Genomic DNA, 23,669 nt, shown 5'->3' on the forward strand with positions numbered 1-23,669 from the left:
ATGAACAATCAATTAGCAGAGAAATTACAGCTCATTTTGTGTGCCAGTTTGTACAGTCATGGTATCTATCTATCTATCTATCTATCTATCTATCTATCTATCTATCTATCTATCTATCTATCTATCTATCTATCTATCTATCTATCTATCTATCTATCTATCTATCTATCTATCTATCTATCTATCTATCTATCTATCTATCTATCTATCATCATACCACCTCTCTGGCAGTTTCCCTGACAACGGTTACCTCAGTAACCGGTGTGAGTTGACGTGGTATAAGTGTGTCAGCAGGGACAGCCACTCCTGAGATATATGTGAGCAGGAAGTAAAGGTTCTCACTGTGAGCTGAGCTAACAATAGCACACACATTATTAACTCCACATGCAGCTGGGGCCGGGTATGTTAATATGGGCAAATAAACTCTTATCATTTCAAAGCATTTTCTGAATGACGCTAGTTTGAATGTCATTCATTTGCATTGTGTTTGTTTGTTTTGTCAGCTGTGAGGTGAAACCACAAGTAATCTCAGTTTGTATGTTAGAAAAATACAGTTAAATTAATTTAACAATGTAATCGCTGTTTTACAATGATTTAAACTCTTCTTTGAAGACCGTTTCACATCAAAAAGGATAACTATACAATGATAACTATATTAGCGTCCACACCACTTGAAGTTAAGCTATTTATTGTAAGCTTGTACGCTGCAATTTTATATTTTAAAGGATTAGTCCAGTTTTATAAGAACATTTCCTGATAATTGACTCTTTTTCAGTAAAAACGAAATTACGTTTTTTAAGGAAAACATTCCGGGATTTTTCTCCATATATCAGTACCTCCAGAAAAACGTGATTATGCGATCGCATTATTCAATGCATAATTAGCCAAAGTCTGCTTATTTATGCGGGGGACGCATTTTTTAAATACGCCACACTTTTGCTGCATATATTGCAGATTTTTGCTCACAAAATATGTGGGGCTTGCATGATTTCATAATTTTCGTAGCAAAAAGTCATATAGACCCTTTTACAGCCCATGTGATCAAATAGCCTGAGCGTGGTGTTGTTCCCCAGTGGTTCCAATGTGTTAGCAACTCAGAAAGTTTATTAAAACGGTTTCCCAGCATCAAAATATCTGCTTGTTGCGTTTGGTTGCACTAATAATATACTAATTAACGTATACATGTATCTGGCCACTTTATATTTGGCCATCTGCTAACGTCTTCTATCTACTCCACTATAGTACACAGATCTGGTAGCTGTGTTGAAAAGTTGATGTCAACTTTTTAAAATTACTTTCCCTGTCTGTGTTGCTTCACTGCTGATTCTTGCCATACTTCCGTTGCCAAACTGCGCGCGCATACGTTGCCACATCATCATTGTGTATAAACAGTAAAAGTGTCTATATATCTTAGCAGAAAGTTGAACATTTTTGCATTTACTTCACACATGCGCAGCCATGTCCCCTGTTGTCATATTAGGAAGTGACGTAATTACGTTGCGTAAACATCAATTAAAAGCTGCAAAAGCTGCAAACCGTTTTAGCAAGTTCACGCCGTTTTTGCAAGTTCCTGCAATTTTGGCAAGTTCCTGCAATTTCATCGCATAAAATTGCATAAATATCCCGCATATTCCATCGCATTTTTTAAGAAAACCTGCAGCAAGATCAAGGATTTTTGCCAGCAACAATCACAAAAAAACTTGCGTTTTTCTGGAAGGACTGTATAATAGGGGACTTCAACTGATCCCAATGCTTTAAAGGTTCAAATTGCAGTTTCAATGCAGCTTTAAACGATCCTAACTGAGGCGTGAGGGTCTATAGCAAAACTATTGTTAGTTTCACCAAAAAGCTTGTCTTACTAGCCCTAGGATGCGCGTGCGCGACCTTGCGTATTACGTAATCACGTCGAAAGGTCACACATAACATATGCGAACCTACTGCTCCAGTGTTTACAAGTGTGTAAAAGGAGGACAGTCCTCCTAAAAATGGAGTTATGTTTGTAGAGTATGTTGAATAATTTGTGTAGTAATCGACCACAAAAATGCGCAAGCCCTTTCTATTTTTAATTGTTCATCAGTTGGAAAAAGTTCACTAAGGGGCCGATCACACAGAACGTGTTTAGGGCAGTGTTATCCACCTTTTTTGAATGGTTTTGTATGGGCATTGAGCCTTATGTTTATCTGCGCCAAATGGCTTGCGTTTAAGCCAACTCCCATGCCACACGTTTTTATAGGAACGGAAAAGTGCCCGACAAGTTGCTCGGAACAACCTTCCAGTTTTGCTCTTCTGTCACAAATATTTTCATTAATAAATTAATATGAATAAAAATATATTTCTTTTATAAAGATACAGATAAACTCTGTGATTTTTCTCTGAGGTTATGATGGTAGCAAAGTATTTTGTTGTAACAAAGTATCTACATTTATTTCCTCGCAGACACGCCCACTCAACAGAAGGTAAAGACGGTAGTTAAGAAAGTAGAGGTAGGAGAAAGTGTGGTTCTTCCCTGCTTTGCTCCAAACAGCACCGTGGCTCCAGTAATGCACTGGATGGACAAGAGTAAGTTTTTCCTCCTACTTTTATATTAGCAGTTCAGAATGCACTATGATGGACAGAAATTGTGAACATTTGTACAATATGACTGCTTGCTGATCCCAAAATTACCAACACTTGATGCCAAATGCTTATTTCATATGTGCACAAGCCTAGATAACAAATGGATGTGCTCTTAAACAATTATATTGGTAATAGTAGTAGTAAAAGTCTAATTACTTTCAATCTTTGAATGCTTGAGTAAGGTTACAAATATTATCCCCTCCTCCAATTTCAGGCTAATGGGTCTTCTTCAACAGGGGTATCATAACAAAGTATGGCTATATATTAAGAGGGTCTTGGGTTGAAAAGGGTTGAAAATCAATTTTGTTGCGTTGGGCTAGTGGTTGGCATGCTGACATAAAACAAGAAATGTTTTAATATGACATAAAGAATCACAATGTATACACTTGGTAATATAATCTTATTTATGGTAATCAAGCCGAGACAGCTAAAAGTGTTTTAAAAATTGTTCTTTTTTTAACATTTTGTTCTTAAGGAATACTTGCTTTTCTTTGTTTTAGGGCTACGGCACATTCAACAGAATGAACGAGTGATCCAGGGTCGTGATGGGAACCTTTACTTCTCTCATGTGACTATGGATGACAGCCGTGAAGACTACACGTGCAACACACAGTTCCCTAGCGCCCGTATCATCATGCTCAAAGACCCCATCAAACTGACTGTTGCACCCTGTAAGCAACAAGGCGGCTAGCTAACATCATTTATGTGACATACCAGCAGCAAACATATTCAATACGTCACAGAAATCTATGTGTGACCCTGGACCACAAAACCAGTTCTAAGTCGCGCGGGTATATTTGTAGCGTTAGCCGACAATACATTGTATGGGTCAAAATAGGATATTACGTAAAGATCATGTTCCATGAAGTTATAAACTTCCTATAGTAAATATATATTTAAAAAATTATAGTTTTTTTTTTGTGGTCCAGGGTCACATATTAAAGGCCTTACATGCAAGACACTACATCCTTATGATTCAGCTCTATATTTATCCTGAAACAACCTGAAAAATTCATTGCACAATTTAAACTGTTATTTAATTACTAGTACAGAGTACAGATATCTAACCGCTAGGCAATGGCACCCCATACTTCCAGTGTGTGAATTTTTCAGGCTGTAGCTTAAGATCCAGCAGAGGATGTTCTGTGTTGAGCTGAGAGATCTCTCTGAAACTGCATACTCTGCGTTCTGTACAGAAGCTTTAAAAGACATTGTGTTTATGTATGAGTTTTATTGTGTCCTCTCCTTCGCCTTTTCCCCTCATTTAACGCCGTAATTTCTTCTTTTGTATGTATCTGTAGCCAACTCAGTGGTGCGTAACAGACGGCCGCAAATGATGCGACCCACAGGCTCCCATAGCAGCTACCTGGTGCTTACCAATCAAACCCTGGAGCTGGAGTGCATTGTTCAGGGCCTGTAAGTCCTGCTTGTGGGCTATGGTGATGTATTTACAAATTGTTTTAGACCCGAACCAAGTTATTTTCTTTCTTAGAACAAGAATATTTTAAAGCAAGTTTTGCTATTCTTCCAGAAATGGTTTACATTGTAAAGAACAATTTGTTGGTTCACCTTAAAATAATAAGTGACCTGGTTGCCTTAAAATCGTGAGTTTATTCAACTTAAAGGGACACAATATTCTCATTTTCCAGCTCCCGTAGAGTTAAATATTTGATTTTTACCGTTTTAGAATCCATTCAGCTGATCTCCAGGTCTGGCGCTAACACTTTTAGCATAGCTTAGCATAATCCATTGAATCTGATTAGACCATTAGCATCACCAAAAAATAACCAAAGAGTTTCTAAGACTGACAGAAAATTTTAAGTTACGATTTTCTAGGCCGATATGGCTAGGAACTATACCCTCATTCTGGCGCAATTATCAAGGATTTTAATGCCGTGACATGGCTGGGGGATGTGCAGTGATGTTATGCACCAGCTGAAAATAGCCCCCTTGGTAACTTTCAATAGCAGGAGACTGTTTTGGGAACTGCGTCATGTCACTGCACCTCCTGCACCCATGTTGCGGCGGCGGGGTCCTTGGTTATTGCGCCGGAGTGAGAGTGTGGTTCCTAGCCATGGCTGCCTAGAAAATCGCAGCTTTTAATTTCCCGTCAGTCTTAGTACACGATGTAACTACAGAAGAGTCAAGTTTTAAATACGAAAAATATCGAAACTCTTTGGTTATTTTTAGCGCAATGCTAATGGTCTAATTGTCACGGTAAAACTAATGAAGAACCCAAACGCAGAAGATGTACAAAAAATAAAACTATAAATTTATTAACAGAACAGAAAAACCCACGTGGGGGTAAAACAGATGGTAAATAAACACTGTGGTGGAACACAAAACACTGGAACACATGAACACTAAATCAGGAACAGATCTCAGAAACACGGATGACATGAACACTGAGTTTAGACAACGAACGTGCACACAACAGAGAACGAGAGGGCAATATAAAGACACAACATCAATGGGGAACAGGTGAACATAATTACGTAAGACACGAGTACATAAGGGAGTAGGGTGAAAGTGACAAGACACTGGGAACACGTGACACAAATACATAATGTGAAAACACGTGTCCCCACACAGAACACAATGCTGCCATAATCTTGCCCTCTGAAATAAGACCTGAATCTACACAAAGGTCTGGCAAGACCATGACAGCGACAAGACACTGGGAACACGTGGAAGCCACATACACAATATGACTCCACATGTCCCCACACAGAACATAGTACTGTCATGGTCTTGCCAGATACACTCAGACCTGAGTCTAGTACAAAAGGTCTGGCAAGCCCATGATACTAATCAGATTCAATGGATTGTGCTAAGCTATGCTAAAAGTGGTACCGCCAGACCCGCAGATCGCTGAATGGATTCCAAAACGATAAAAATCAAATGTTTAACTCTAAGGGAGCTGGAAAATTTGTATATTTTCAAAAAAAGTGGTGTCCCTTTAAAAAATGACTCAAAAAAGTTTTAAAGGATAGTTGTGTCAACTAATATTTTTAAGTTAAAAAAATTTAAGGAAACCAGGTAACTTAACTTGTATAAGAAAACTTACATTCAGAATTCTCCCTTTGCTTAGACCCTCTCCCAAAATCCAGTGGATCAGGAAAGATGGGGTCCTGTCTGAGAAACGTACTTCCAAAGAAAGTTTTGATCGAGTTCTTCTTCTCAAGAACATTGTTGAGTCTGACAGCGGAGAGTATCAGTGTACCGCCACCAACCCGCAAGGCATTGCCACTCACACCTACAGCATCACTGTGGAAGGTATGCAGCACACTTCCTCATCAGATCCTCTGTTGATTTCGATAGATGGGTGTGAATTTGAAAGAGACCCTGCCTGCCTGCCGGAATAACATTCGGGCAACATCGGGGTTGCAGATTTGTTACCCAGTCTGTGAAAGCCGAGCAAAAGTCGTTTTTAGTTATTTATTGTTTTCTACCTAAAATCTGGTTTATATTCACATTCTGAAAATATAAACTTTATATTGTTAATATTAACCGAGTAAGACCATGTAAAAGATTAAAATGTAAAACATTAATGCTCCTGATCTCAAAATAAGGTTATATGAGTCTTTAGCCTGGATTTCACAAACAGGGTCACATTTATCTCAGAGAGCTTATGCTCTTACACGATTGGTATACAGTATGTTTTCATTTTGTATGTACTGTATGTTGTGTTTGGTTTGTCTAGCTGCCCCATTTTGGGTTAAGAAACCAAAGAGTCAGCTGTATGCACCTCGAGAGACAGTCAACCTGGAGTGTAAAGCTGATGGCATTCCCAGCCCAGTAGTCACATGGAGCATCAATGGAATTCCTCTTTCTGGTAACTGGTCTATTTCAGGAAACGTCACGTTCATGCATATTTCTGTCTCTTTCTCTTTTACATACCAAGGTGTCTTTTTTGTGTAGATACTGATCCTGACCCCAGGCGCACTTTGAAGGATGGCACACTAACTCTAAGTAATGTGGATCTGAGTGACACTGCTGTGTATCAGTGCAAAGCTGCCAATAAGCACGGAACAATCCTCATCAATGCCTACGTCTATGTTATAGGTGAGGAAAGTTTCAAAAGCACCATTTATTTTTAGTGGCGCTCACCATGACAAATGAATGAATATGTGAATGATTCTGCAAACTAGGCAGCTTGTGAACATGAGGTAGCGATTCATCTTAGGAAGGCAAGAAAGAAATTATTTATTAAATAGATAGATAGAAAAGCAACCAATAAGAGCCCAAAATAGATGGTAATTCCTTCAATATTGTTTAAAAAGCATCTCAGGGTAAAACCTCAAGAAGGTGTGTGATAAAATTTTACAAGATTTTGCAAATTCTAGGCAAAGGGTGACTATGGATGGATGGATGGATGGATGGATGGATGGATACAATAGATGGATGGATGGATACAGCAGATGGATGGATGGAAACGATAGTTGGATAGATGGATGGATGGATGGATGGATGGATGGATGGATGGATGGATGGATGATGGATAGATATAGTAGACGGATGGGTACAATAGTAGATGGATGGATGGATACAATAGATGGATGGATGGATACAGCAGATGGATGGATGGATATGATAGTTGGATGGATGGATGGATGGATGGATGGATGGATGGATGATGGATGGATACAGTAGATGGATGGATGGATGGATGGATGGATACAATAGTTGGATAGATGGATGGATGGATGGATAGATATAGTAGACGGATGGGTACAATAGTAGATGGATGGATGGATGGATGGATGGATACAATAGATGGATACAGTAGATAAATGGATGGATACCAGAGTTGGATGGATGGATAGATGGTTGGTTGGTTGGTTAGTTGGATGGACAAAGTAGATAGATAGATAGATGGATAGATGGATAGATGGATAGATGGATAGATGGATAGATAGTTGGATGGATGGATGGATGGATGGATGGATGGATGGATGGACACAGTAGATTGGTTGGTTGGTTGGATGGATGGATGAATGGATGGATACAGTAGATGGATGGATACAATAGTAGATGGATGGATGGATGGATTGATGGATACAATAGATGGATACAATAGATGGATAGATGGATACAGTAGATGGATGGATGGATGGATATGATAGTTGAATGGATTAATCGATGGATGGATAGATGGATGGATGATGATGGATGGATATAGTAGATGGATGGATGGGTGGATGGATGGATGTAAACAGTAGAAGGATGGATGGATGGATGGATGGGTGGACAGACAGACAGACAGACAGACAGACAGATAAATAGATAGAGACAATAGACAGAGACGATAGATAGACAGAGACGATAGATGGATTGATGGATGGACACAGTAGAATGATGGATGGATGGATGGATACAATGGATGGATGGATGGAAACAGTAGATGGATGGATGGATAGATGGATAGATGGACAGACAGACAGAGATGATAGATAGACAGAGACGATGGATGGATTGATGGATGGACACAGTAGAAGGATGGATGGATGGATTGATACAATGGATGGATGGATGGAAACAGTAGATGGATGGATGGAAACAGTAGATGGATGGATGGATGGATAGATGGACAGACAGACAGACAGACAGAGATGATAGATAGATAGAGACGATAGATGGATTGATGGATGGACACAGTAGAAGGATGGATGGATGGATGGATGGATGGATGGATAGATACAATGGATAGATGTATGGAAACAGTAGATAGATAGATAGATAGATAGATAGATAGATAGATAGATAGATAGATAGATAGATAGATAGATAGATAGATAGATAGATAGATAGATAGATAGATAGATAGATAGATAGATAGATAGATAGATAGATAGATAGATAGATGCAGTAGATGGATGGACAGACAGACAGACAGATATACAGACAGATAGATAGACAGAGATGATAGATGGATGGATGGATACAGTAGATGGATGGATTGATGGATGGACACAGTAGATGGATGGATGGATGGAGGGATGGACACAGTGGATGGATGGATAAAGTAAATGGATGGATGGATACATGGATGGGTACGGTAGAGACGATAGATAGATAGACAGACAGACAGACAGATAGATAGATGGATAGAGAGAAAAATTTTGTAATTTTTAAATCTGTGAAAGCAAGAAACTAAATAAGAGTGAATGTCTTGTTTTTGTAGAACTACCTCCACAGATCCTGACAGAAGATGGTCTGATGTACTCTGTGGCAGAAGGACAGAAGATTGAGCTGGCTTGTGAGACCTTTGGCTCTCCTCTGCCCAGTGTCACATGGTGAGACAGACTTGATCTAGCGGGGTGTCTCTTCTGCACATGCCAGAACTGCACCTGCCAGCTGTCTTGAATATTAGTGGGGGGGAGAGAAGCTTTGGAGGGATTAAAATGACGATAGGAAATATTTCCATAAATTCTGTTGTTCTCAATTGCCATTTTTAAGCCATTCATCCAAACAGGCTAAAATAAATACTGTGTTTTCACAGGGAGGGGGAGTCCTGGGGCGATCTGTTCACCAACCCCAGGATGAGTCTGTTATCTGATGGCTTTCTACAGATCAATAATGCTTCCCTCAATGACAGCGGCCAGTATACCTGCACTGTGAAAAATGACAAAATCACCATCACAGCCGAGTTGGATGTACTCAGTGAGTAACAAATGCATGAATACACAAAACTTCACACACTTATGATTCATAACTGACCATATTTAGACAGTAAGGCTAATCTCTGTTCAATTTACATTTAAATGTATGCTTTACTCAGAAGGACACTGAGGGGTGACTGGAGATAGAGATGGTGGGATTGGGAAAATGGGTTTTTGCTGAAAAAAAACTTGCATTCACATAGAGGGTTTTGCAGCAAAAGAGAGTCAAATTTGTTAACGACCAATTAAGTGACATTTGTGAAAATAAAGCATTTCAATTACTGACCAATAACCTTTTTTCATTGCCATTAAAGTGAACTTACTGAACCTTAACATAAGAACCTGATCAAAAATGCTAATTTACAAGAAAACATGTCAGATGCACTTAGAGGGTTTTGCATCTAAACTCTTCATTTACTTACTATTTCATTCTTTCTGCCAGATAAAACCGTCATTGTGAAGCCTCCGAAAAATCTGAGAATCCAGCGAGGGAAACCAGCAACCCTCACTTGTGAGTACCAGGTGGACGCCAGACAGGACGCTCCTCAGGTCCAGTGGAGGAAGAACAACCAGAAGCTCTTAGAGTCCTTCGACTCAGACAAGTACGCTTGCAGAACTTTCCAGACTTCCTGTCTGCTATAAATAAGCTGAGCTCATGAAAGATGAAAATTATTAACCATAAATGTCCTAGGTACGTGATAGATGAGTCCACCCTCATAATTCCCGAGGTGGAGGAAGAGGATGCAGGGATTTATTCCTGTGAGGTCATTACCACTCTGGATGTGGCTGAAGCGACTGGCTCCATTACTATTGTTGGTAGGGCACTCTATAATGTGTGAAATAAATGTGACTGGATTATCTACAAACCATACCTGTCAGAATTTATGCACACTGTGAGAATAAGAAATGTAGTAAGACTTATGGTTAAAACCAGATTTGTGCTTTGTGCCAGTGGAACAAGATAAGGCACTTTTAGGTAAGATTTCAGACATTGAAATGGACGTTATAGATGTATTCGATTAAACACAGCAAGGATTTTTGCAATAAAAACATTGTGTGTTTCCCTATCGAAAGGGCAAGATCTGTTTCGCTGGAGGCAGTTACGAAATGACCTTTAAAAGCATATGTGTCTACATTTTAACACTTGACCTCATTTACTAGACCGACCTGATCCTCCAACCCAAGTGCTGATGATCGAACCGAAAGATCGCAGTGTTACGCTCAGCTGGACACCTGGAGAGGATCACAACAGCCCTGTGTTAGGTACTGTATACCATACACAATCTTTTACAATGTTTGATATGTTTGTGTGCATAGCATTTATGTAATGCATTTGGTTTGTGTCCCTTTAAATGTCAAATTTCGAAAGGGAGGAGTGAGCTGTGGACCGAGCTGTTGGTTGCGATCTCACGCTAGTGGTTCCCAAACTTTTTCAGTGTGCGGCCCCCCTTGTGTACGGTGCATTCCTTCGTGGCCCCCCAAAGAAAATTTGTGACAAAAAACTGTTCTAAAACTCAATATTTTAATAAAAAAAACATTAAATTATACAAAAAAGTAATGCTTTTGGTTAGTAGCCTTATTATTTAGGTTTAATTACACAATTCATAATAAATTAATGTATTTCATTAAATGCCATAAAACCGGGGCCCCCCTAGCTCATTCTCGCGGCCCCCAGTTTGAAAACCACTGCGCTGGGTTTTTTTTTTTTGCAAATAAATATATGGAGACGTCAGGCGCATTCAAAAACATTAAAAAATGTCATTGCATTATCTAACATATCTAATATATAAAATCTCTGACCTGACCCTATTTTTGTATGTCTGTGTTTATTAATGTATCTAGAGTATTTAATTGAGTTTGAGGAGGTTGGATCTGAAAAAAGTGAATGGGAGGAACTGCTCCGTGTGTCTGGTGGCAAGCGGCGAGCTGTTCTTCCTCTGAAACCCTTCATTTCCTATCGTTTTCGGGTCATTGCCATCAACGAGGTCGGCAAGAGCGACCCCAGCATGCGTACTGATGCCTATCACACGCAAGCGGCTCGTAAGTAATGCTGAACATCACACTCACATGTACGTGTGTTTGTGTTCTTTAAAACTGACAAACTTTTGGATGCATTTGTTTCGTCCTTGCATGACAGCTTGGGTTATGTGTTTGTGTTTACCCGCACTGTGTAGCTGATGTGAAGTGACAGTTTTATTGCCATGTTAGAAATGTTCTGGCACCAAACTACGATTTGTCCTCTACAGCTCCAGACATCAACCCTGAAGGTGTACGCAGCGACTCCATCGAACCAGACACCCTTGTCATCACATGGAAAGTAAGTTCAGTTCATCTACAGCAGGGGTGCCCAACCCTGTTCCTGGAGGGCTACCGTCCTGCAGATTTTAGCTCCAACCCCAATCAAACACAGCTGAAGCAGCTTATCAAGGTGTTCATGGTTGCTTGATAAATACAGACAGGTGTGTTGGACTGAAGTCTGCAGGACGGTAGCCCTCCAGGAGCAGGGTTGGGCACCCCTGATCTACAGTATATGACTAAAAAAATTGCGAACACCATTGTCCATATTAGAAAGAGACAGTTTAGCTCATGACTCATGAGTCTGAATCATCATCATCTTTTTGCAGGAGATTGACAGACGAAGTTTCAATGGCCCAGGTTTTCGCTATAACGTAATGTGGAGAAAGGTTTTGGGTGCCGGTCCCACCTTTCACCAGAACTTCACCACCTCGCCACCCTTTATTGTCACAGACGTTGGCGACTTTGCTGCTTTTGATATTAAAGTAGGAGCTTTGAATGACATGGGAGCTGCTCCAGAGCCCAAATCTGTCCTTGGCTACTCTGGAGAGGACTGTGAGTGTGCTTGTTTGTCACTTTGAACATTTTACCTTTTCAAGACCTTGTAAATTTACATTTCATAAAAATATACATTTGGGTGATTCTCACGGAAAAAAAATTCACATATAAGATTAAGGTCTGAACTTACTATAAGCATTATTTTTAGAGGATTTAAAAAATATTTCCTATAGAATTATTTATATTTTTTAGATTTTCATGAACAATAATTATAATTTCAGCAACATGATATTACATTAAATATATGCATTTACAAACTCATGTTTCGGTAATGAGAACTAAAAAGTTGTCTAGGTACTATGACAAACAAAATTTCAACTTTTATCTGGAGAGAAAAAATAAGAACTGCTTACCTGGTAGCCATCTTGAGTGTCACAGTCAATTATGTCCCTTCCAACAATTTTTTTTTTTTTAAAAATGTTAGTTCATTGAGGGCACAATGATTGAAAATTGTTGCGGAGGATGAGACATTTTTTCTTGGACACATTTATATTCCTTATTATTGTCTCTATATTTACCAATGATCACCAAATGTTTCTTTACTGTAAATGTTTAAAGTATAACATGCACTGAAGCTTTTTTATTTTTTTAGATTTTTTAATTATAAATATTTCCATGTCAAAGAACCCAAATCCAGTCATGGACACATTGCGGTAATGAAAATTTTTCTCTTAAATGTGAAAAAAATTGGTTTGTATGATGTCATTTGAAATCATGTGCAAAATAGTACGTGCAGAGATGTCTTATTTTGATACTTTTTCTTTGCATTTACTTTTTTAATCAAAATGTTTCATGACACCTCATAAGTCTAATTTCGCGAGAATCGCCCATTTGCTTTACATGTTAATAGATATGTTTATGTTAATCACATGGTTTTATTTTGGCTTCTCTGTCTCTGATAGATCCTACTGAAGCTCCTCTGAATGTGGCTGTGGAGCTAGAGAACAGCACTGCCATTGAAGTGAGATGGGCAGCCGTGAATAAAGATAGTGTGAGGGGTCTTCTGCAGGGGTACAAGGTAACATCATGTGCACCTATACGCTCAGCCAAACCTTTCAAACGTAGGAACATAAAATTGTATTTAATGTAAGTGTAAAGTTACAAATGTTAGCTTGCAATAGTGCATTAGTTGGAAATTATACTTCTGGAAACTTTTGGGGCGGTTTCCCGGACAAGGCTTGTTTGAGTGCATGTCTAAGCTGTCTTTATTTAAAAAGACCTTGTACTTGCATTTCTTATATTTCAATGCCATAATTTTTGTCTCAAATTGCACACCAGTACTGTTTTTTTTGTCCTATAGCAAAGGCCTAGTCCTGGATTAATCTAAACCCTGTCTGCGAAACATCTGTATTGATAGACCCTGCTTTCTAGAAGACATGATTGATAGATTTTGACACCTCTATCTTTTATAGATCTATCTCATGCACTACGGCCCTGAAAGCAGACATCTCCGACGAGAGCGTGTCAGGGAGGGCAAGCCAACCAATATCTCGATCGTGACAACAACAAATACCAAAGAGGTTTTGGGAGATCTGCAGCCGTACTCTCATTATGCCCTGAGTGTCAGTGTCTTTAACAATAAAGGAGAAGGACCACAGTCTGAACCCCTTGTTTTCCACACACCGGAGGGAGGTAGGATAGCAAGAGAGACATCAAAATAACAATAGAGGAAGTATGGGATGTAAAGTAATGAAGCAAATGATATCGTCTCTTGTTTCAGTACCCGGTCCTCCATCATCTCTGCTCTTGGATAGCCCATCAGAAACAGAAATGACACTGCATTGGACTCCGCCCACCCAGCCAAACGGAGTCCTGCTTGGATACGTATTACAGTATCAACAAAGTACGATTTATGCTTGTCAGAATTTGCAGCGTTATTATGACTATTAATTAGGATTGACATAAAGTTTTATACTTGTGGAATCGTGTAGTGATTTGACTATAAGCAAATACTGACACACATACTGTATTGTATATAATAGTGAGTGCTTATGTGATAGAGTAAAGGTAAAGCGGAAGATTTTCACGAATTTTAGAAACCACCCTCTCCACTTTAAAAAAAATGCAATTGCGCAACACTCTTCCTGCTCCCGAGAGGGAACGCCTATTGAACATGTGCACGAGAGAGCATGCACGAGCCTAGTTTTTCTCGTGCACGCTCTGTTCACAAGTTGCTGCCGGCATGGCTCATACATTGAGATGATTACCGTGTCTGCGTGGGTTCGTGACTTGTGCCAGGGCTAGCATCACTAATCATAGCTTACATAAACTTTTACTAGCAGTGATTTTAAATGGATTTCTCCAAATAGCATGCCAAACATTACCTGTCGAGTAGAAACGACTGAGGCATCAGTGGGAAGCCCAACCTGTGCTTTTAGCGCATGCCAGCGTGTGAAATATTCTCCCGAAAACACTCTGGTCTTGTTTCTTTCTTCAGAGGCCTTTCTCTTGTCATACAATTCGTAAACACTTTTTCTCTTGCGACTCTCAGACATTTTGAAAAAACACGGTGAGAAAGCGAGCTTCAATGAATGCTGAAACCGTATCTCACCACACATATACACCTGAAAGTGCGCATGTGCAGAAAGCGAACCTAGGGATGAGCACGTACGAAGGCCTTACGTAAACATATCACCAGAATGATTGTCAACTAGGATGACCAATTGTCTTGATGATCTACCCGGAAAAAGAAAATCCTCCACTATACCTTTAAGGTCTATTTTTCATCAAAATCAATATAATTCATTTTTTTAATTAAATTATTTGCTTTTACCTATTTCTCTCTGTAAAGTCGGTAAAGACAGTCCTATGCAGGTGGAAAATATTGATGGACACAGTACGTCTCACTTCACCTTGAAAAAGCTTGACCCTCACAGTCGGTACCGGTTCCTCCTGAGGGGACGCACTGCTCCTGGACAAGGCCTGCCAATCATCAGGGAAGGAGCCACCACACTGGATGGAGGTCTAACACTTTCCTTATTACTAAATTATTTATGTAAAATCTGGACATGCGGATGGCCTTAAGAGTTTCTGAGAATCAAAATGTCCTTATTGATTGCATAGTGTGTAAAGTGGTTGTGGCTTATTAAAAAAAGAGATTTAAAGATAAGTTTAAAGGAATAGTCTACTCATTTTCAATATTAAAATATGTTATTACCTTAACTAAGAATTGTTGATACATCCCTCTATCATCTGTGTGCGTGCACGTAAGCGCTGGAGCGCGCTGCGACGCTTCGATAGCATTTAGCCCCATTCATTCAATGGTACCATTTAGAGATAAAGTTAGAAGTGACCAAACACATCAACGTTTTTCCTATTTAAGACGAGTAGTTATACGAGCAAGTTTGGTGGTACAAAATAAAACGTAACGCTTTTCTAAGCGGATTTAAAAGAGGAACTATATTTTATGGCGTAACCGCACTTTTGGGAGTACTTTGACTCGGCGCAGTAACACCCTCCCTCTCCCATTATGAGAGTGAGAAGGGGAGCGGACTTTTCAGGCGAGTCGAAGTACTCCCAAAAGTGCTATTACGCCATAAAATATAGTTCCTCTATCGAAGCGTCACAGCGTGCTCCAGCGCTTACGTGCACGCACACAGATGATAGAGGGATGTATCAACAATTCTTAGTTAAGGTAATAACATATTTTAATATTGAAAATAAGTAGACTATTCCTTTAAACACTGAGGGGGCTTAACCCTAGTCCCAGACTAACTTAAATGTTAGTGTTGTCTTGATCGAAAGGAAATTGCTCTGACATATTTTAAAGGGGCCATGGCACAAGACTTGTCAAAGATGTCAAAGAAGATGTCAAATAAATCTTTGGTGTCTCCAGAGCACATATGTGAAGTTTTAGCTCAAAATACCATATAAATAAATTATTATAGCATGTTAAAATTGCCACTTTGTAGGTGTGTGCAAAAATGTGCCGTTTTGGGTGTATCCTTTAAAATGCAAATGAGCTGATGAAATTCAAACACTGATCACAATGATGGTAGTTTGTTGCAATTAAAACTCAATTGTGCTTTTTTTCTGCACTAAATGGCAGTGCTGTGGTTGGATAGTGCAGATTAAGGGGTGGTATTATTATAATAAGAGCTCCTAATGACATCATAAGGGGAGGCAAATTTCAACAACCTATTTTTTCATGTGCTTGTAGAGAATGATTTACCAAAAAAGTTACTGGGTTGATCTTTTTTCATATTTTCTAGGTTGATAGAAGCACTGGGGACCCAATCATAGCAATTAAACAGAAAAAGTCAGATTTTCATGCCATGGCCCCTTTACAATATATCAGTGCGAGTGTTATGTCTCAAGTGTGTTTATTTATAAATTATGCTTTTAAAAATGACTTAAATATTCAAATTTAACTATGGCCTAGTCCTGGTTTAAAGGGGACATATCACGAAAATCTGACTTTTTCCATGTTTGGGTGCTGTGATTGGGTCCCCGGTGCTTCTGTCAACCTGGAAAATGTGAAAGACAACGGCCCAGTAACTTAGTTTTGGTAAACTAGCCAAGCGCGTGAAAAGATGGGTCGTTGAGGTGTGGCTCCCCTTGTGATGTCAGAAGGGGATAATGCCGCCCCTTGATCTGCGCTGTCCGGCCACAGTACTGCCATGTGGTACAGAGATCAGCTCATTTGCATTGAAACGGACACACCCAAAAACGGCACATTTTTTGCTCACACCTACCAATTTTTTAGATACGTACTCTGGGGATACCAAAGATTTATTTCACATCTTAAAAAAGTCTTGTGAAATGTCCCCTTTAAGATAATCCCTCTCCGGGAAACTACCCCTCCTGCTTAGGACACCGTGTAGCAAACAATGGTACAGATTTAAAGGCCTCTACATCTGACTTGTTTTGTTTTTTGTGTCTATGCACGACCAGGTCCCCCTTCCAACATTAGCTTATCGATTGGAGAGACATCAGTCAACTTGACCTGGTTGACAAAAGAAAGGCAGAGGAACGTGGGCTTCCTTATTCATTACCTGAAAAAGGATGGTAAGTGCTGTATAGACAGGACATAACTGAGAATAACAAGCTTGCCCCATTTATAGCATTTTAAGCAAAGGAGGAACTAGCAGCTGTTCTGTTTTATACACTAGCAGTTAGTTAGTTTGTTAGTTAGTAGAAATTTGCTCATTCAGACCTGCTTATTGAACATAAAACTCGTATTGATTTTTCATTGAATGCCTCTTTCTGGGCCTAATGGAGTCTTTTAGTTGCAAATTACTGAGTTGAATGGAGAATAAGCGAGTCGGTTCGCTACAACAGGCTTATTTTTATTGTATTTCTGTTCAGGCAAAGGCAAATGGAAGTCCTCTGAAAAAGTAAACACCTCTCAGGCTTTCTACACGCTGCAGGGCCTCCAACCCGGATCCCAGTATCGCCTGCGCTTCGACTTTAGCAACAAAACTTTCATGGAGACTGAGATCGTGACGACAGGAGCAAGTAATAAAAAACAACCTTTCATAACATTGTAATAAATTTCACAGATTTCCTATTTCTGTGCAGCTTTTATCAACAAGTGTTGATGTTGGAGGGACAAGAGGATGCTTGCTTGTTACTTTCACCACAATCTCATGGCAATTTGTATGTATTTAAGTGAAAGTGACACCATTTTTTAAGTAGGGCAACCATGTAACCTTTGCAATTTTAACCCTTCACAGTGAATAGTGAACACACACACCTCCAACAGTGGGCAGCTATGAACCAGTGACCTTCGGGTTACAAGCCCGACTCCCTTACCATTAGGCATTGACTGCCCCAAGATTTTTATTTATTTATTTATTTTCTGCCCCAGTGACACTGGGTTTAGGGGTGGGGTATCGTACACTTCATACAAATTCACCATCTTATATAATATGTTCAATTTCCTATGAGATCAGGTTGGTAACTCATATCAAACAAAAATACGATTTTTTACTGTCTATTGTATCTTACTTAAGGAGTCATGGAGGCGCAGGCTGCTTTTGTCACCGAGGGCTGGTTCATTGGACTCATCAGCGCCCTTGTGCTGTTGCTTCTGATACTGCTTATTCTTTGTTTTATAAAACGGAACAAGGGTGGAAAATACTCAGTTAAAAAAAAATACTGGCACCATCTTGCAGTACACAAACACAGGTTTATTAAATACATTTCGACTGTCAAGGGAAGTACCCTTTATAAAGGTCCTAATATGTACCATTTAGGTACAGATATGTATAAATTTGGTACCAATATGAGGTTCTAATAATAAGAACTCTTTAGGTGCAAAGGTATATTTTTGAAAGGGCACCGCCCCAGTGACCAGGGACCATTTTTGACTAATTTTTCTGACAGTGTCCACTGCAAAAAATGATTTTCAAGAAAAAAATTCTTAGTATTAACTAACAATTCTTAAATTAAGATGCCTTTTCTTGATGGGCAAAACGACCCAAGAAAATAAGTCTAGTTTTTTGGACCAAAAATATTAAATTTGGGTGATTTTGTGCATAAAACAAGCAAAGAAATCTGCCAATGGGGTAAGCAAAAATATCTTGAACATTTTTCTTAAAAACACTAAATTCAAGAAAAATTTGCTTACCCCATTGGCAGATTTTTTTTGCTTGTTTTATGCACAAAATCACTTAAATTTGATATTTTTGGTCTTAAAATTAGACTTTTTTCTTGGGTCGTTTTGGTAATCAAGATAAAGCATCTTAATTTAAGAATTTTTAGAAATTTCTACTGAAAACAAGACAAAAATACAAAAAAGCATTTTTTTTTGCAGTGTAGCACTTTTTTATAATTTTGCATTGTTGCAAGTGCAACTAAAGTAGCTGTACAGAAAACACAACTGTATAAATAAATAGTCTTAGGCCACCATCACCAGACTGGTTGTTTTAGAAGTTTTGATGTCCATCCATATTTATTTTTCAATTTATTTTATTAAGATACAAACAGAAAATACAGGAAATATATAAAAAAAAATGTAAATGTTCAGGACTAAATATTTTCTTTAGGCATCGTCTGTGTTTTAGTGTGACCTCTCTTGGCACATCTTGAGCATTTTTGAGCAGAATGAAGTAAAAAGATTAATTTCTTTAAAATTAGGAATTAATTTTATTTAGGTTTAAGAGATCCTGCAGTTTCCTGCTATTCCTCAAGTGAAAGGGGAGTTTACCCTAAATACTTGACACATCAGTTTACATTTTTATACAGTTTTAATACATTTCCTGTATTTTCTGGATGTATTTTATTGAAGTAACAGAAAAACAATTATATATGATCACTATAACATTGCAACAAATCTAATTGTGGCATGGTGGCTTAAGACTTTTGCACAGTACATAAATGTTATATTCAAAGCTCTATTAAGTATGTGTGGGATATTTAATGTAAGATAAGCATAAGTGATAGTTGTCTGTGGATAACCTTCACATGTATTGCTAATGTACTTACATAATGCATCTGAGTTGGCCCAGATAAAATCTGTGATTTTCATACTACGTGGGCCTATTTTCATCACCTTACTGTTAAAATATCTACAGCAGATTTGGATGTACCTGTATTACTGTGACCGCATATCGCTGAAATTCATTCCTCTGTTGCAGTTAAAGAAAAAGAGGAGGGCCAAATAGATTCAGAAGTTCGGCCGATGAATAATGAGGCCTTTGGAGAATACAGGTGTGATTTTAAACTTTCTTAAACAACTTGCAGACAGCACATAAGCCTTGTTTCCCTGTTTCTTATGTTCTTCCTCTTTCTTCTCTATACTCTTCGCAATGATTTTGCAGATCACTGGAGAGGTAATGCTTCGTTGCGGCTTTGTATTCTTGTGCATGCTTGGCTTTCTGAGTGCTGTCCCTTTAACGCACTAAATGAAGGGGCTTAGAAACTATTTGAAAACTGGGGGATATTGTAAAAGTCCAAATACAGTAAATACAGAATGACACTTCTTTAGAAATAATTATAGCCAAACTTCATAGCGATGCCTTAGAAGAACCTTTTTATTTTTTTGTTCTTTATGGAACCATTTAAAGGTTTAGTCCATTTTCTTTAAAAAACAAAATCCAGGTGGTTTACTCGCCGCCATGTCATCCGAAATGTTGGTGTCTTTTTTTGTTCAGTCGAGAGGAAGTTATGTTTTTTGGGGAAGCATTCCAGGATTTTTCTCATTTTAATGGTTTTTAATGGACCCCAACACTTAACAGTTTTAAACGATCTCAAACGAGGCATAAGGGCCTTATCTAGCGAAACGATTATTATTTTTGGCAGGAAAAATGAAAAATATGCACTTTTAATCCACAACTTCTTGTCTATCTCCGGTCCTGATGCGCCAACGCGACCTCACGTAATACGTCATCACGTCAAGAAGTCATGGATGACGTATCGAAACTATGCCCCAGTCTTTACAAGTGTGGAGAAAGAGCACCGTTCAGACGTTGTTGTATGTCGAATGATACTAATTAATGTCTTTTATTGTTTTATTGTTTAAAATGGTCCTCAAATGTGCATTGCGTTAGGGGTGCATGTTTTTTGTTTTTCTTGCCAAAAATGACAATCGTTTCGCTAGATAAGACCCTTATGCCTCATTTGGGATCATTTGGAGTCCTTTGAAGCTGCAATTTTGAGCTGCATTGGAACTGTTGAGTATTGGGGTCCATTAAAGTCCATTACATGAGAAAAATCCTGGAATGTTTTCCTCGGAGAACATGGTTTCTTCTGGACTGAGCGAAGGACATCAACGTTTTGGATGACATGGTGGTGGGTGAATTGTCTGGATTTATTTTAAAGAAAATGGACTAATCCTTTAACAGTTCTTCTATGGCATTGCGGAGCACCTTTATTTTTAAAAGTGTAGTAAATAGTAGTTTAGTATTTAAAGCTAAACACAACCACAGAATCAATGACCTCCCAAAAACGAATATGCAAGGTCACGTACCCCCTTTGATAATGGTTGCTACGCCCCTGACAGAATACAGAGTGAAATTTTACCGCATTTGATGTCTCATAAACGTAACCATATTTATCCCTCCTTCAATGTTAATGAAAAGCGACAACGAGGAAAAGCAGACAGCCAGTCAGCCGTCCCTGTGCGATGACAGTAAGCTGTGTACCGACGACTACGGCAACAGCGTGCAGACCGAGGTCATCATGGACGAGTCGCTGGCCAGTCAGAGCAGCGGAGTCCGAGACGGTCCGGAGACTCTAGAAAGTTCCCCTTTAAATCCTGCCACATCTCTTTCCCACCACGGCGTGCCCAACTCTGCCGCCTTCCTCGACTAACCGGGCGAGCCCAAGACCAAACGTGGGTCACACATGTGTCCACTTGTTGCAACCCAAACACGATCGAATCAACAGCCCAAAATTGAGACACAGATGCCAAGAAAACATACCAGATGCACTGCTGGGACATAATTGGACCAACACAGCCAGGAGGAAGCATTTGTCATAAAACACATATATGGACTGCCATGCTCGTTGTTTACAGATATGATCATTCATTTTATGATATAAAATAGGCTGTAGCCATTAAAAATTATATAAACAAGACCGTGAAACTTCCAGAAAGGACATCCATCAAATGTCAAGCGGATGCCAAATCAAACATGATGTAAGCGGATAAGAAGTGTCGTGGAAGAAGTGTAAGGGCCTTAAATTTGTCACTAAGTGTGTAACAATATAGATGACAAGCTGAAAATTCGTTGTGCGTCTACCGTTTTACTTTTTTTAGCTTGTATCATGTTTCATAAATGTATTTTTATTTTAATTTATAAATTTGTGTTTATCTATACACAATTTGTCAGACTGTCGTGATTCAATAGAAGATACATATTTGCATCCCCTCAGTTACTATTATACAGAGATCCATAGTGTAAATATATGAGATGCAATGACTTATAGCAAACTGTACATATACGCATCTATCAATTTAGCCAAATACAGTATTATATTATCTCTCTTCTCCATCGGTTCCTGTGCCTGCCTACAAAAACTCCATCATCACCTCTAAGCATTTTGGATGACCTTTCTTGTCTATGTCTGTAATTTTTCGCAGTGTATTAAACTATTGACAGACTCTCCTGCGGTCCTGTTGGTGTAAAGCCATAAGAATACACACATATATGATGTGTAGTAAATTCTGAGGTAGTCTCGAGTAAGATAGGATTGTAAGAGAGCACATCACACACACACATTCATACATACATCCATTTAATTTGGTTGCGTAAAATGCAATCATGTATGTTCTGGATTGTGTCTTATTACACAGAGAATGTACTGTATGCTTTTTTTGGGTGGAAGTTATGATTCCATGCCAGTATACCAAATAGCATTGTTTCCCTTTTTCGTCTTTCCTTTTAATTTGATAAACAAATATATAGGAATCAACGGCGCATCTCGTATTTCCAAGAAGGGGCACAGGGAAAAATCCTTATTTTCCAGATGAATGTAAATATGGCCCGAAAGATTGTTTGTTATAATGTCTTGTTAGGTTTTAGTTTTTGTAACAGCTCATTTGTTTCAATTTTGTAACTTTTTTTAAACTTTAGAGTAACTTGTTAGTCGTGATATGGGCGTGGTTAGATGAGTAGTGCATAGTTTTAACATGACAAAAAAGTGCTTTGATAAATGAATGTTGCAGAAAATTTTAAAAACTGATTGGAACAAAAACACAAAAATAAACCATGTCTGCTTTCGATGAATTGAGACTACCGGCAAAATAAGAATCTGCTTTTACAGTAGTTTCCCGCGTGCTGAGGAATGGCAGTATTGTGCGTATTTAAATAAAAACTTTCACTGCAGGTGCAGTGCAAAATACAGTAATATCATTTGCAGGTTTTACACAAAACACACTTCCAGGGAGCAATAGAAACATGCTGACTGTCATGCAGAGATGCAAGTTTTTATTTAGATCTGTTTAGATCTAAATAGCCTCCCTCACTAAAACTGTATAGACGCTCAGGACAAAAAGTCTCGATTTATTTTCTTACAGGAGAGGGAAAATATATTCAACTCAATATTCAACTGAACTGCTGCTAGACTCGTGTATTTTGTCGGTGTCTTGACTGTGTATTGAGATTGGAAATTCACTGTACCGCCCTCACCTGCAAGAAAACCGAGGGCCCCGTTTGGTTCGAAGCTCGATTAGTGAACAAACATTGTTATTTCTGTTGTTAAATGTATCATCTTAAACTGATTTCATCTACTGTAGGCTTGACCCATAAATAAGCTTGACCTTATAGTCTCTTAATACTCTTGTATGTTCTGTTTGTTACTGCATCTGATGTGAAAATAAATGAAGGAACGGATGTTTAATGTGGGACTGTCGTATTGGTTGACCACAATCTCCTGCCGTGTTTGTCTGTACTACGACGGTGAAATGGACTGAAGGGGTCAGTAAGGGTGAGGTGCGCTAACTTAATATGAAGTGAATTATGCTATTGTATCTGCAACACCAATCAGCAAGTGTACGTAAATACTTCTTAAATAAAATCAATGGAATCATCTGCGTCTGCAACAAACAGTTGTCAGTTTGTGTTAAAATCCAGCATGTTTTGAATGTATTCA

The 23,669-nt window shown here is 38.8% G+C and overlaps 1 protein-coding gene across 3 annotated transcripts in view; it reads left to right on the top strand.

The window, feature by feature from the left end:
* Positions 1 to 23,608, top strand: part of l1cama (L1 cell adhesion molecule, paralog a) — a 78,403-nt gene extending 54,795 nt beyond the window's left edge. For 2 of the 3 annotated variants that reach the window (XM_073875353.1, XM_073875355.1), the window contains 24 exons: positions 2,437 to 2,559; positions 3,117 to 3,287; positions 3,918 to 4,032; positions 5,708 to 5,892; positions 6,320 to 6,451; positions 6,538 to 6,681; positions 8,801 to 8,912; positions 9,119 to 9,279; positions 9,721 to 9,880; positions 9,970 to 10,094; positions 10,440 to 10,541; positions 11,121 to 11,318; positions 11,525 to 11,595; positions 11,903 to 12,128; positions 13,034 to 13,149; positions 13,544 to 13,763; positions 13,852 to 13,974; positions 14,923 to 15,093; positions 17,025 to 17,138; positions 17,439 to 17,588; positions 18,086 to 18,214; positions 19,709 to 19,784; positions 19,895 to 19,906; positions 21,155 to 23,608. In XM_073875353.1, coding sequence (XP_073731454.1) covers positions 2,437 to 2,559; positions 3,117 to 3,287; positions 3,918 to 4,032; positions 5,708 to 5,892; positions 6,320 to 6,451; positions 6,538 to 6,681; positions 8,801 to 8,912; positions 9,119 to 9,279; positions 9,721 to 9,880; positions 9,970 to 10,094; positions 10,440 to 10,541; positions 11,121 to 11,318; positions 11,525 to 11,595; positions 11,903 to 12,128; positions 13,034 to 13,149; positions 13,544 to 13,763; positions 13,852 to 13,974; positions 14,923 to 15,093; positions 17,025 to 17,138; positions 17,439 to 17,588; positions 18,086 to 18,214; positions 19,709 to 19,784; positions 19,895 to 19,906; positions 21,155 to 21,386 — 3,368 coding nt within the window. In that variant the 3' untranslated portion in view covers positions 21,387 to 23,608. The remainder of the gene's footprint in view (positions 1 to 2,436; positions 2,560 to 3,116; positions 3,288 to 3,917; positions 4,033 to 5,707; positions 5,893 to 6,319; positions 6,452 to 6,537; positions 6,682 to 8,800; positions 8,913 to 9,118; positions 9,280 to 9,720; positions 9,881 to 9,969; positions 10,095 to 10,439; positions 10,542 to 11,120; positions 11,319 to 11,524; positions 11,596 to 11,902; positions 12,129 to 13,033; positions 13,150 to 13,543; positions 13,764 to 13,851; positions 13,975 to 14,922; positions 15,094 to 17,024; positions 17,139 to 17,438; positions 17,589 to 18,085; positions 18,215 to 19,708; positions 19,785 to 19,894; positions 19,907 to 21,154) is intronic. The other variant, XM_073875354.1, reaches the window with a different exon arrangement.
* The last annotated feature ends 61 nt before the right edge of the window (positions 23,609 to 23,669 follow it).

The sequence above is a fragment of the Misgurnus anguillicaudatus genome, chromosome 13 (genome assembly GCF_027580225.2).
Source record: "Misgurnus anguillicaudatus chromosome 13, ASM2758022v2, whole genome shotgun sequence".
Classification (NCBI taxonomy): Eukaryota; Metazoa; Chordata; class Actinopteri; order Cypriniformes; family Cobitidae; genus Misgurnus; species Misgurnus anguillicaudatus.